A 14,003-nucleotide genomic window follows, 5' to 3' on the forward strand; every position below is an offset into this window, starting at 1 on the left:
GTTCCACGCACTGGTGATTGATTTCTCCCTCAGGGAAAATCTGGAAGGACAGGCCTCGTAACCTTCGCTCCTGGGCACAGCCAGGCAGCCCAAGCACCAGAGGGCCCCCGGGTCGCCACACCTCAGCCAGCTGCCCACTCACCGGCCACTTGTTCTTCCACCAGGTGCTCCAGGGGCAGGCGGATGGAGTCGTGTTCCACAGTGCAGGTGATGATGTGAGGCAGGGCCCCCTCCACTGGGCTGGGACGCTCGGCCGTGTCCCCCACTGCGGCATGGATTTTGTGGAAATGTTTCACCACAGAATGGATTACTAAATTATTTGACTGCAGAGACAGAGCAGAAAAATCATTTACGAAAACTATGCTAAGGGGAGACTCAGAGTAACAATCTCTCTCATTTGTAGTTTCCTTTGTAGCTAACATTTAAAAAGAAAACAACCAAACAGAAAAACGGTCTCAAAGAAAACCAGCTCCTGAGCTGCACCTTCTGAAAGGCCGAACTACAAAGATTTGGGGGTTTTCAACTTGCAAAAATATCAGAATTCGTTTCCGGTGGATTACGCACGCTTTTTGTTAAGCAACATTACGCATTTTAAAAATTTTCTAAATCTGTCAAGAAAGAATATTTTGCCCAGGCACCCATCGCTGGTGGGAACGTGAGCTGGCACGACCTCTGTTAAGGGCCATCTGGCATATCTATCAAACAGGCCCTCTGACCCAGGAAGTCTAGTTCTTGGACTTGATCCTACAGCTACACTTGCACAGAAGCAAAATGATGGATGTAAACGGTTACCGGTTAAGTGTACAATGACGTAACAGCAAAACCTTAGGAAACCCTTCAACGTCTATCCATAAGGGGACTTGTTCAGTGGACACCGAGCAGATGTAGAAGCATAGGGGGAACGCCCTAAGGGCTGATGCCAGAGATCTCAAAGCACCTGTTAAATGAAAACAGGTAGCGGACATTATATGCAGTATCACACCACTTGTATAAAAAGGGCGAGAAACATACACATTTGCTTATACATCCCCCAAACCCTTGAAGAGGTAGAAAGGGAAGGAGAAAAGAATATATAAATCTACACACTTAATCTGTTTTTAAGGCAAAGGCTATCTCTGCAGGACTCGACAGAAACTACTACTGGTCTCCTGTAGGGAGAGGAAGTGGATAACTGAGGGGATAGGTGGGAGATTTTTGTTTTTAAGGACCTTTTCTCTTACTGCTAAATACAACATACACACAGGAAAGTGTATAAAACAGAAATGTAAGTTTCATGAGAAAGTATGACAGTGAAGGCCTGAGTAACCGTGACCTGGGTCAAGACGAAAACAGGACCCACACCAGGGAACACCTCGCACCCGCCCTCAATCACTGCCCCACCCCCATGCCAGCTACCTCCACGCTGATTCGCACGGTAATCATTTCCTTGCTTTTCTTTATGTTTTTCCTCCCTAGGTAAGGATCCCTAAGTGATTTTGCTAATTTTGCCTCTTTTTGACCTTCAAATGAATGGAATTGGACTGAATTAATTTTTTTCTCAACTGAAGATCCAACCTATTCGTGTGTCTAAAGGCGCCACCCAGCGGGAAGGCGGTGGCTGCTGCTTGTTGGGTGCTGAGGAACCCACACACGGTCAGCCGGTGCTCAGAGGACTTGAAAGGCACTGAGAGTCCAACAGGTGGCCCTGATGGAGGACCAGGCGGCCGACGGCAGGGCTCACCCAGGTCTGAGACGCAGCAAACCAGATGAAGGGGAGGAGACGGCCAGGATGGAAGGCTGGATGTGTCCCTCTGAAGGTGGATGGCCTTTAAAGTCCCAGGTCACCCCCTCGCAGAAAACACAGCGACTCCTGGTCCGGAAAGGAGGGCCTTCGGGGGCCGCACACCTCAGGTCAAAGCTGAGCCAATCCACCGTGAACGCGACGAAGGTGCCTGGGCCCCTCCCATGGGCCGCCTCCACCTGCAGGTACCAAAGGGCACAGGACTCCATGCTGAGCACCCAGGTGGCACTGGGAGCACAGCAGCCTCCGTCGCAACTAAAAACGTACCACGTGCCCCCAGGCCACCAGGCCCCTCAGCACCTGGCCCCAGGCAAGACCAGGACGGCCCACAGGGCAGCAGGGGCGGCCCCTTGCGGGGCACCAGGAGTCTGGTCCTGGGGGGTGGTCGGTGCCCAGGGGCCTGGCAGCAGCTCCCCTCCCCTCTGGCCAGCTTGGCTCGGCCCGGGCCCGGCTCAGCATAGCCTCTGGCTGACGCCCGCCGCTCCACACTCACGATCCCTCCGCGCTGCTGCTGCAGGGGACTGTGTGGTACCCTTCCACCCGGGACTGCATCAGAGGTGTGAATATCGGTCCATGCTATCTGCAGGGACATCTGCGTTGCCGCCAGTCTCTCCTGCCTGCCCCTGCTGCCCACGTGCCCCCTTCTTCTATGGTACGTACCTGAGAGGAGCTGCTGGCTGACGGGGTGGCGTGGCCTCGACTTCACGAGGTGATGCCCACCCACCTTCCAGAACGGTTTCCAGCCTGCACTCCTGCCAGCACCGTGCGTGCTCGCTGCTGTGCATCCTTTGTCAACACTTCTTGTCGTTGGACTTCTTAATTGTTACCATCCTGATGGGTGGGCAGAGGCAACCCATGTTGTTGTTTACCCTTGTATTCTGATCACTTCATGAGGCTGAGTACCTTCTCCCACGTAGAAACCACATGGGTTTCTCTGTGAAGTGCATATTCACTTTTCTCGCCCGTTTTTCTACCATCTTCACCCACTGTCAGGCTGGTCTTCTGATTTCCTTCAGGGTTTTCTGATGAACTACCAATTGTTTAGTGGTGGTGGTGGTGGTAGAATTTATCGACCTTTTCTTTTATGATTAAAGTTTTCTGTATTTTATCTAAGAAATCCATCTCTTCAACATCACAAAGGCCAGGCCTTGTCACGTGACAAGGACCCATCCAGGTATGGCCCTGTTTCGGGCCTCGTGTCTCTCCTGCCCTAAGACCGTCTGCCTTAATTAGCAGAACAATTCACGGTGTTCTTAATCTTGAAGAAGATTTGGCTATTCTTGGCATTGTGTATTTCCATATAAATTAGTTTGCGAGATTCCATCAGAAAAGAGTCAGCATTTTGACTGAAGTTGCTTTGAATCTACAGGTCAGTCTGGAAAGAGCTGACGTATTTATCACGCTGCGTCTTCCCATCTGTGAACATGGCATATACACTGCATTTCTTTAGAACTTCTTTGAAGGCTCTCGGTAATGTTTCTATTCCTTTCCCAACGTGTGTGTGCGGGTGTCTTACAAAAGCTTTTTTACTAGATTTATTTCCTAAGTATTTGATATTTTTGGTGCTCTGGTAAATACCTGTTTGTTGCTGGTACATAAAAATACAATTGCTTTTTTTATCTAATAACTTAGCTGCATTTACTTACTAACTCTAATAATCTAGCTGCAGATTCTCTTGGTTTTTTACGTGGACAGTCACATCACCTGTGGATGACCTTCTTCTCCAGTAAGAAAATGAGATGGTGAGAATTACTAACTGAGTAGAGACCTCGACATCATCACATTGTCACTGAGTATCTTCTATCCATTTAAAAATAAGTACCTTTGAAATCGGGTCAAACCTCAAACTCTTTTTTTTTTTTTTAATTGAAGTAGAGTTGATTTACAATGTTGTGTTAGTTTCAGGTGCACAGCAAAGTGATTCCATTATATGTATGTTCTTTTTCAGATTCTCTTCCATTACAGATTATTACCAGATACTGAACATAGTTCCCTGTGCTATACAGTAGGTCCTTGTTGGTTGTCTATTTTATATAAAGTAGTGTGTATCTGTTAATCCCAAATTCCTAATTTATCTCTCCCCCGTTTCCCCTTTGATAACCCTTAGTTTGTTTGCTGTGTCTGTGAGTCTATTTGTTTTGTAAATAAGTTCATTTATATCATTTTTTTAAGGTTCCACATATAAGCAATATCACATTATATTTGTCTTTCTGTCTGACTTACTTCACTCAGTATGACAATCTCTAGGTCCATCCATGTTGCTGCAAATGGCATTGTTTCATTCTTTGTTTATGGCTGAGTAATACTCCATTGTGTATATATATATGTACCACATCTTGATCCATTCATCTGTCCATGGACATTCAGGTTGTTCCCATGTCTTGGTTATTGCAAATAGTGCTGCTATCAACATTGGGGTGCACGTATCTTTTCGAATTAGAGTTTTTGTCCTTTCCAGATGTATGCCCAGGAGTGGGATTGCTGGGTCATACGGCAGTTCTATTTTTAGTTTTTTAAGGAACCTCCATACTGTTCTCCATAGTGGCTGCACCAATTTACATTCCTACCAACAATGTAGAAGGGTCCTCTCTTCTCCACACCCTCTCTGCATTTATTATTTGTAGATGTTTTGATGATGGCCATTCTGACCGGAAACCTCACACTCTTAACAAGGTAAGCAACTTAGTGGGATTCAAAGGAATGATTACAGGCCAGAATGAAGGGGAAACTCTCTTTATTGAAACAGCAATGCAAAGCAAATTAATTTATACGTCATGTAACAAATATCCTATCAGCCCCCTGGAATTCACTTATAGGATAAATGTTGGCTAATTATATCAAGGACAAAGCATTACTCTTTCTTTAAAAAACAATAATACCAAGAGGCAGCCACCTTCTACATTTTAAAAAAAATAACTTACAGCTAAAAGAACACGGGACTGTTGAGACTGTTTACCTCTGTGCCCCCGGAAGTGAAGATCATATCTTGAGGCCTCCCACCCATCATCTTGGCAAGGTTTTCCCGAGCTGCGTTGATAATCTCCTTGGCCTTCCTACCTTGAGGGACCAAAGTGGAAATTCATTAACTTTGCTTCACCAAGTCCAATCAACACATGTTTAAAAGAACAACCAGACATGAAGGAGTGAGAGATCTGAGTGGGCAGTTCTAAGACAAAACGTGCTCCACTAACGTGAGCTACAACCAGAAATCACTCGGCGAAGGGGCAGCTGTAAGATGTCAGCAAATCAGTGAAAACTACTGAGATTTCAGTAAGTTAGTAAGAGCCAGAAACAAATATGGGAGGATGCCTGGGAACCCTAAAATTCCCTGAGACATGGTTTTCTTCTTACCGGATGCTATGGGAGAGGGGAAGCTGTGGCCATCTGCCTTGCTTCCCATCCGTCAAGACAGGAGAATGAAAGGATGGAATAATTTGCTTAAGATCACGCTGCAAAACAACAAAAATAAGCAAAAATAGAACTTGTGACTCCTCGACACAAAGCCCAATGCCATATGTCATACTGCCAGTCCCCTAGGTAATGAGAAAGGTCACCGCCTCAGGGACACGTTTGCTTTCAAACAGCTGCTAGGAGCCCAGCTACTCCCAGTTTCACTGGAGAGCAGGAAAACAGGAACCAAACTTCATGCGGCAGAGAAAGAAAGGCTCTGGGGTGGGAATTCTGAACATTTTGATAGCCATTTTGAGTCTGTAGACCAGTAGACTCCAAACTTTTTTGACTATTCAGTCCTATTTACAAAAAAACTTTTCTGAGCAGGTACCACTAAAATAAACAAATAAATAATAAAACATACGTAAAAACAGAAATGTAAAAAGATGTGGTAAAAATAAATATACAAAGTAATCCACACGCTCCTTAAGACTATTGCGTAGGTTCTAATTACAAGCAATGAAGGTCTGGGGTGTCTAGGAACCCAGTCCTTTCAACCAGTGATACTTGAAAAGACTGCAGTAAATGTCAGTCAGTTTGGGCGGGACCCCGGCCTGGTCCACTGTTGGCTCCTCCTGAGTGCCGCTCAAAGCCCGTCCACCAGCTCACGGCCCACTCTTCTTCCAGGATTCTGCTGAGAAGCCCCCTCTGAGGGGATGCTGGGCTGATCCCACAGCAGCAGGTCCCCTGCCCATGCCCCACTGCCCTTCCCAGGACAATCGGGTGGCCCATGTGGCGTGTAGCCCCCAGAGCCTGTTTCAATGTGCCTGTAGACCTTCATATAAGCATTTCACAGAGTTTTCTTTTTCCTTTTCAAAAATGGGTTTCATAATTTACAAACTGGTTTGCAAAAACTTCCCTTTCCACTTATCGATACGTCTTGGAGACCCTTCTACACAAGGATTCGGGGGGCTACCTCACCACCCTGATGTACCTATTGGAACGGCTAAAATGAAGAGACTGGCCAGTCCAAGTGGTCAGGAGGATGTGGAGAAAACGAAACTCTCATTCACATCAGTGGAAACAGAAATTGGTACAAGCACTTTGGAGATAGCACAGCAGTTCCTTAGGACGTCAAACTTACACCTCCCATCTGACCCTGCCGTTCTGCTCCTAGGTGTTTAGGGTAAACAGTGTTTACCCAAGAAAAAAGGTGATGTCCACAACTTGTACATCAACATACGCCCAAAATGCCAACCCAGACCTTGTTCTGGACGCCACTCACCCTACCTGGATGTCCAACAGGCATCTGAAACTACACACATTCAAAGCTGGATGTCCGGGGGCTTCCCTGGTGGTGCAGTGGTTAAGAATTTGCCTGCCAAGGCATGGGACACGGGTTCAAGCCCTGGTCCGGGAAGATCCCACACGCTGCTGAGCAACTAAGCCCGTGCGCCACAACTACTGAGCCTGCGCTCTAGAGCCCGCGAGCCACAACTACTGAAGCGTGCACGCCTAGAGCCCGTGCTCTGCAACAAGAGAAACCACCGCAATGAGAAGCCCGCGCACTGCAACGAAGAGCAGCCCCCGCTCGCCTCAACTAGAGAAAGCCCGCGCGCCGCAACTAGAGAAAGTCCGTGTGCAGCAATGAAGACCCAACGCAGCCAAAAATAAATAAATAATAAATTTAAAAGCAAAAACAAACAAACAAAGCTGAATGCCTGCCTCCCTCCCCTCAAACTGGCTCCTTTCTCAAAGGCTCCCAGCCTTTCCTTTCTCAGTAAGTAAACAGCATCTCAGTCCTTCCAGGGGACCAGGGTGAAAGCCCCTGTCTTTCTCCTACCCCATCACCCAACCCATTATCAAATCCTGTAGGATGTGCCGTCAAAAATATCCAGAATCCAACCCCACACCCCCGCCCCAGCCACCAGCTGAGTCAAGGCCACTGCTGGGATATTCCCCTGGCATGACCCCAACTCCACGGACCCCACTGTGGTCCATTCTCCACAAAGTGGCCAAAGTAATGCCTTGAAAACCCAACAATTCTTTGTGCTCTGTGCTTTCCCCTCACCGGGAACAATGCTCAGCACACAGTAGGTACTCAGCCACTATTGGTTAAATCACCTGTGTTCAAAGTGTGGTCTGGGGAACTCTGGGGGTCCACAAAGTCAAAACTATCTTCATAATAATACTGAGACATCATTTGCCTTTTTTACACCCATTTTCTCACAGGTATATAAGGAAGCCCTCCAGAGGCTACGTGATGTGAATATTGCAATGGACTGGAGACAGAGCCAGGTATGGGACCCAAACGTCTTCTATTTATCCAGACCTTGAAGATTTTCAAACATGTACCACAGTGCCATTCTTCTCACTAAATTTGTTCTGCTTTGGAAAAGATAGTTTCTTTTTCATAAAAAAAAGTTAACATGTAATGGATTTATTATTGTTATCTTTAATGAATAGCTACGTATCTATTTAAAGTGTTTTAGTGTTAAGCTCTGATATGGCAAATATCTACAGACAAAGCATGCATAAGCAGAGGCTCTTTGGGGTCCCACGAGTGACCTCAGTTATGTCACCCCTCTGCTCAGGCCCTCCAGATGCACTCCACCCCAGGCCCACGAGAGCCAGCCCTCACCTCACAGTGGCCTCCACAGCCCAGCGTGGCACTGCCCCCAAACCCCTGGGACCCCCGAACCCCCTGCTGTCACCCACAGCCCTCTGCCTGCAGTGCCTCCCCAGGTGTCCCCTCCTCATGTCTGCAAACGTATGCCATCCGAGAGTAGGGTCTTCACCGTGAAGCGGGGCCCCTCCCCCAGACTGTGTGCCCTTTACCGGCTTCACTGCTCCCCACAGGGCTCTGTCCACCTCACACACCTGCATCTGTAACTGCCCTGCCTGCTGCCCCTCACAAGAGCAGGACCTTTGTCTGTTGGCTGCCCCACCCACCAGGCACAGAGTAAGCGCCCTCCAGGCAAGCTGAGTGGAGACTCACGGGGGAGGACTGAAGCCCTTGAAGGTGAGCCCCACACACCTGGGGAAAAGGCCCTAGGGAATCCCTGACAGCAGCAGGAGGGGTGATGGTGGGAAAACCCCAGAACCCAGGGCTAGGAGAGCTGGGTTCCATCTGGGGACCAGCCCGAGATGCTGCAGGCCGCTGGCCCACTCTGAGAGCGGACGCCCTCATCTGTGAACCTGAGCCCCGATCCCCACCCACCATGCAGGTTCTCACTAATAAGAAAAGTGGGTGCGTGCGAGAGCACCGTCAACCTAACTCACTGTACACACAGTGACACCCTCCCTGCATTTCCACAGCCAGAGGCACCCACCAGCGCTGGGGGGTGAGCCGGGGAACGTCATAGCACGGCGTGTGTACTGCCGTGTCAGCTAAGAAAGAGTTCTGAAGAGACAACAGCTTGGCTTTAGTAAAGTTTTCTTCTCATTACACTAGGCATGCTGATTGTAGAAGAATTAAATACCATGATACAAACAGAAAATACTCAAAACCTCCTGCCATCCCGCTACTCCAAGATAACTGCGGTGGGAGCACCTGGTGCGCGTCCCATCTGCGTCGGGGCTGCCCTTGCTGCCACTCTGCCTCCCTACCACGGAGGCATTTTCAGCTGGAACACATCTTAATTAAGGCCACATTTAAATGAAGAAAGCCTTAGATGAGTTAAGAATTTAGAGCCCATTTCCCAACTTCCACTGCAACCGAAATGCCAACGCGTGGCCACGGGACCAACCTCTGGCAATGGGCTACAGGCCAGAGTGGTACTTGCAACTTCCAGAAGTGTCTCTGAAGGACTCAGGCAGCCCTTTCTCCTCCTCTTTCTCTCCGTCCCACAGGCCGGACTGCTTACATGATGGCTTGAACTGCAGGAGCCATCTTGACCCCAAGGGGCAGGTGCACGTTAAAGATGGAGGAAGCTCTAAGATAGAAGGAGCTGCATCTCTGGTAGTGGCTGAGCAGCCACGTGGGCCCTGGACCGTGAGAGAAATAAATTTCAAGCTGTTTAATCTCCAGGTATTTGGGAGTTTCTCACAGCAAAACTATACACCTGCCATACTTGCTCTACGTAATTTTTTCTTGGGTGGTGGGCAGGGGAATCAATCACACGGCACATAACGTGCATTTTCCACTTGGGCCAAATGCTGCAACTCTCCTCCTAGGTCGTCAGTACAGTCCACACCATCGCTTTAAGGGCGACCAGAACTCATGCCAGGGCCTCCGCCCACTTACGTGATCCATCCGTGACTGATGGACACTGAGGCTATAAGCGAGGTAGTAAAAAACATCTCGGGTTTCTGAACTCTGCCCACACCGCCTTAATATTGGCCTTAAAACAGATTACCCTCCAAGGGATTATTATCATTATTAAATCATAATATTGTGAAAATAATTAAACCATTCTACCATACAGGTGGTTTTTTCTTTCTTTCCTTTTTTTTTTCTTTTCCATTTCTACCTGAGTGTCAACAGAGAATTACTGCAATGCATTTTTAGTTATGGTTCTTAATTTGTGGAAACAAAGGCTGTCAAGGCAACATGCAATCCACAGACAGACAGGCGTCATCAGGTCTAGAAGGGTTATTTCTCCCTGAGGGTTATTCCTAAATTTCTTCATGATAAATGCTTTTTATTAGCACTTGACTGTTCTCTGGATTCTCCAGTTTTCTGCGTCAGAAACTTCAGTTTCACTAGAGGAAAGATTAGCTACAAGGCAACGTCCAGAAGATTAGCCAGAATACATGTATAAGATAAACCAACAACAAAGTTAATGAATGACTAGTATCTGATTCTGCAAAAGCTTTTAGTTATCAAGCTGTGAAGCTCTGAATAAGCAAACCGACATGAAAACCCACAAAAGTCTATAAGTTTGTGCACAGGTCTTGCTAAATCCTAGGGCGTGGCAGTAGTCTGAGAGTTATTTTAGTTCATCAGTGATCCACAGTTAAGATAGTTTATCTTCATTATCCCCGATAAAGCATTAAATAAGAAGACACAGCTTCAGCTCACTGTCTGAAAGACACAACGTGACTCTGCCATGTAACTCCTGATTTGAAGCAAATTCTTTTCCAAGACCTCCAATTTAATGCTCTACATTAAAACAAGAATAAACGAGAAACATGTAAGAATATTTATAATTGAAGAATTTGAAAGTAATTTTTATTTTTAAAAAAAGACCAGGATTCTATGTGATACTGATGTTGTCAAAGATCTATTTTGCAAATTTTGTAACAGTTGACTGAGACAGATACGTGACAGGGTTTTAATAGGTACTGTCACTACAGACAATTCTTAATAAGACAGCTTTTTCATCTGGGAAAGGAAGACAGGAGAGTATGTTAAAGATGAAAGATTATGGTATCAACAAGGCTCAAATTTGGACTTCTCAGGAAAAAACTACCCAAAATTACAGCTAAAGATTTGCAGTTAACAGAAAATCTATTCAAAACCGAGTCATCCCATGTGGGATTCTCTAATTTCTCTAAGAGCACCTCTGCCCCCCACGTCTCTGATCTGCGTGTGTCTTCTAGAATTACCTGCCGCGTAAGGGCTGCTGGGATTTCCCCAGGCTTCCTGCATGGCTTCAGTCATGGCCTGGATGACTTCCGGCTCCAGGGGGGTGGTTGCATTATAGTCCATATACACTTTCCTGCTGGAGAGAAAATAAAGACGTGCCTATTAGGGAAAAGAAGGTGAGATCTGGAAGCGCAGCTGCACCCTGTCTATCGTAGCAACAGGAGCAAATGATTCAAGGTCGGGGCGCTTCTCTGCATTTACATGTGCCGGATTCTACAAGCTCAGAAATTTCCACATCTTCATTACTTATGGAAAATGTATACATGTTTTCCAACCATCTATCAATAGTATTTGCTAGTTTCCTTTATCACTGTTAGGAAATTGTCCCTTTGGACTTTCAAAACTTTTTTCCACCACTTGGTAGGAGGGGTGGTCCGCTGGGCCTGGGCTACCTACCTGACTCCAACCTTCCTCCTGAGGGAAGCAGGGGAACCTTGCAGTCCCAGGGAGCCGCACATTCCTCAGGGCTTTTTCCCTGGTTTTTCAACTTCACTTCACCAGTAGTCTTCCTTTATTTCCCTGCAGTGCCTGCGATGGCGTGAGGCTCGGGTGATCTAGGCGCCCACTGCTCCCCCCTCTCTCCCCTCTGCCTCCCCTGAGATGCAGTCTCCTCTGCGGGGTGGGGGGCATGTGCAGGCTTCTCCTCCCTTTGCACTTTCCGTTTTCTTTGCCTAGAATGACCACACTGACACCCCCACCTTACTTTTTAGGTCTTTGCTCCAACTTGACCTTCTTGTGAGGCAAACTGGGCTCTAAATAAAATTGCAGCCACCCATGCCCTCCTCCCCAGGGCTGTGCCCCCTGGCACCCCGTTTCTCCAAGGCACCCCATCATCTAACACACTAGACTTGCTCCTTGTTTATTCTCTATCTCAACAGAAAGTAACAGAACAGCAGCTCCACAAGCTCCCGTTTTCCTCCCAGCTCTGTCGCCAACACTGAGCACAACGGCCGGCGCAGAGTAGGGGCTTGATTTATAAGGTGACAAATGTCACAGAAAGCGCACAGCCCCTGAAAGATCCCTAAGTGAAACTTATCCGCATATCTTTTTACCAGTACCAAAAACTTTCAGGAATATGTAATAGTAGGCAATCCTCCCAGATACCATTAATTATTTCACCTGACTTTAATACCAGGTATGATACCCTGGTACCATACCAGATACCAGATACCAGATACCAGATACCATTAATTATTTCACCTGACTTTAAAATCAGCAATAGCATTTAAACCAATCCACATGAAAATTCAAACACAGTTACCAATGGTGGCTGTTAAAACACAGGTTCTTTAACCCACGGAGTGTTTTTTTTTTGGCCGCGCCTTGCAGCATGTGGGATCTTAGTTCCCCGACCAGGGATCAAACCCATGGCCCCTGCAATGGAAGTGAGGACTCTTAACCACTGGACCACCAGGGAAGTCCCCCCCATGGAGTGTTTTAATGCAGCATCTTGTCTCTAAGATGCCCAAGCACAAGGCTTTGGGGCTTGGGAAGTCTGAGCAGCCATCCTTGGCCACCCGGGTATTAGGAATCCCTGGGTCCTGTTGAGTCTTAAATCTGCATGTGCCCCTAACTCTGCTCTCACTTCCAATGGTAAGTATTCCAAAATGACTCAAACCACTAGTGACCACAGCTCTTCAATCTCCTGCTTGGCTGAGTTAATTCAAAGCTTGAATTTCAGAACACTTCAGAGATTTCTCTGCCCCATTATTTGTTACTTCTTTAAAGTGCTATCAATATTGCACGGGAAAGCTAAACTTTATTAGGTTCATAACCAAAAAGAAAAAGGCATCACGAATCTCTTCTCCACTCGGTACATTTTCCCAGCTCCCTTTTCTCAGTTCCAAGCAAATGAGACCTAATGAAAGACATGGCAGATTTAGGCCTGGACCCACATTTTAAAGACACACACCCGTTCCTCATACTCAGGTAGAGAGGATTACCCCTCCTACCCAGAAAGTATTTAACAAATTCCTGGGTTGAGGGTGAAGACTCACAAACAAACAAACAAAGATGCATCTCCCCCGCCCAAGGGAAGGTCCCAGCAGGCTGGAACAGCTCTGTGGGCTGGAGTGCCCACCCCCCCCCCCCCCCCCCCCCCGTCTTCACCCCCACTCTGCCAGGTGCTCAGGCCAGCAGCCTCGGGGCATCCTTCTTAACCCTACCTCTCCCCTACTCGGAGGACGCATCAGCAACTGCCCGGTTTATTCTCAGTACAAACCCTTCTCCCGCCACCCCTGCCACCACTGCGGTCCACACCGCCTCTCCCTCCTCGATTGTGACAAAAGATTCCCAACTGGCTTCCCTGCTTCCTGCAACCCCTACTCCCTACAAAGCAGCCAGAAGGATTCCTTTAAAATGTAAAGTAGTAATCTGTAATATAATTAAATGACGTCACTCCCCTCTCAAACCTCCAGGACACCCCAAGTCCTTCCTGGACTCTGCGGCTCTGCTCGTGGACAGCTGCCCCAAGCCCCTCCGCTCCGCAGTCCTCGCTGCCCTGGACCCCAAGGGCTCGTTCCTGCCCTTGGGGCCTTTGCTGCGGTTTCCTCTTCCCCGCGCGCTCGCTCCCAGAACTTGTGCGGCTCACACCTGGATGTCACTCAGGTTTTAGCCCAAGCGTCACCTCCCCGGAGCCCTTCGCAGGCCACGCCTCGCATCCGCTCGTCCTCCCAGCGCTCATCCCTGCTTTAGGCCTCCCGCGCGGACAGCCGGGCGGCGCTGCATCCCCGCGCGGACCCTCATGCCCGCGAGAGACCGGCCTGCTGGCGGCCCCTCTCCTGGAAGGACCCCTCCCCTGGAAAGTGACCACCAGCTGGCCGCCCCCTCCCTCGGGGAGTGACCACCGGCCGGCCGCCACCCTCAGACCTCGCCACGCGGCGCCTGGAGGGCTTCCTGGAGGAGGGCGCCGACGGCTTCCCCTGCCTTCCGCTCAAGGAGCGCACCTCTCCGGCGGGCTCTTCTCTGCTCGGCTGCCAGGCTGACTCGCCGCTCGCCCCTGCGCGTCCCTGCTCCGCGGCCCGGCCGCCTCCATCCCAAGCCCTCCCAGCCCGGCCGCCCCGGGCGCAGCCCCAACCGGCAGAGCATGTCACAGTCAGGAGCGCCACCGGGAGGAGGCGGGGGCCGCGAGGGCCGGGGCGAGTCCGGATTGGCTGAGGTGCACACTCCCAGCCAATCCTCGCGCTTCAGTGGCGCTCCGCCGGGAGGCGGGGCCCCGGCTGCGCGCCGTCTGGTGATGGGCTG

The 14,003-nt window shown here is 48.9% G+C and overlaps 1 protein-coding gene across 10 annotated transcripts in view; it reads right to left on the minus strand.

Moving 5' to 3' along the window:
* SCLY (selenocysteine lyase) overlaps positions 1-13,874 on the minus strand; it is a 29,211-nt gene extending 15,337 nt beyond the window's left edge. For 3 of the 10 annotated variants that reach the window (XM_067740055.1, XM_067740062.1, XM_067740064.1), the window contains exons 1-4: positions 13,706-13,874; positions 10,721-10,836; positions 4,737-4,837; positions 143-323 (exon numbers count right to left, since the gene is read on the minus strand). In XM_067740055.1, the coding sequence (XP_067596156.1) occupies positions 143-323; positions 4,737-4,837; positions 10,721-10,836; positions 13,706-13,794 (487 nt within the window). In that variant the 5' untranslated portion in view covers positions 13,795-13,874. Of the gene's footprint in view, positions 1-142; positions 324-4,736; positions 4,838-5,131; positions 5,230-10,720; positions 10,837-11,156; positions 11,289-13,628 lie in introns of those variants that run through there. The other 7 variants (XM_067740059.1, XM_067740057.1, XM_067740058.1 and 4 more) reach the window with 7 other exon arrangements.
* Positions 13,875-14,003: the final 129 nt, after the last annotated feature.

The sequence above is a fragment of the Pseudorca crassidens genome, chromosome 6, assembly GCF_039906515.1.
Source record: "Pseudorca crassidens isolate mPseCra1 chromosome 6, mPseCra1.hap1, whole genome shotgun sequence".
Classification (NCBI taxonomy): domain Eukaryota; kingdom Metazoa; phylum Chordata; class Mammalia; order Artiodactyla; family Delphinidae; genus Pseudorca; species Pseudorca crassidens.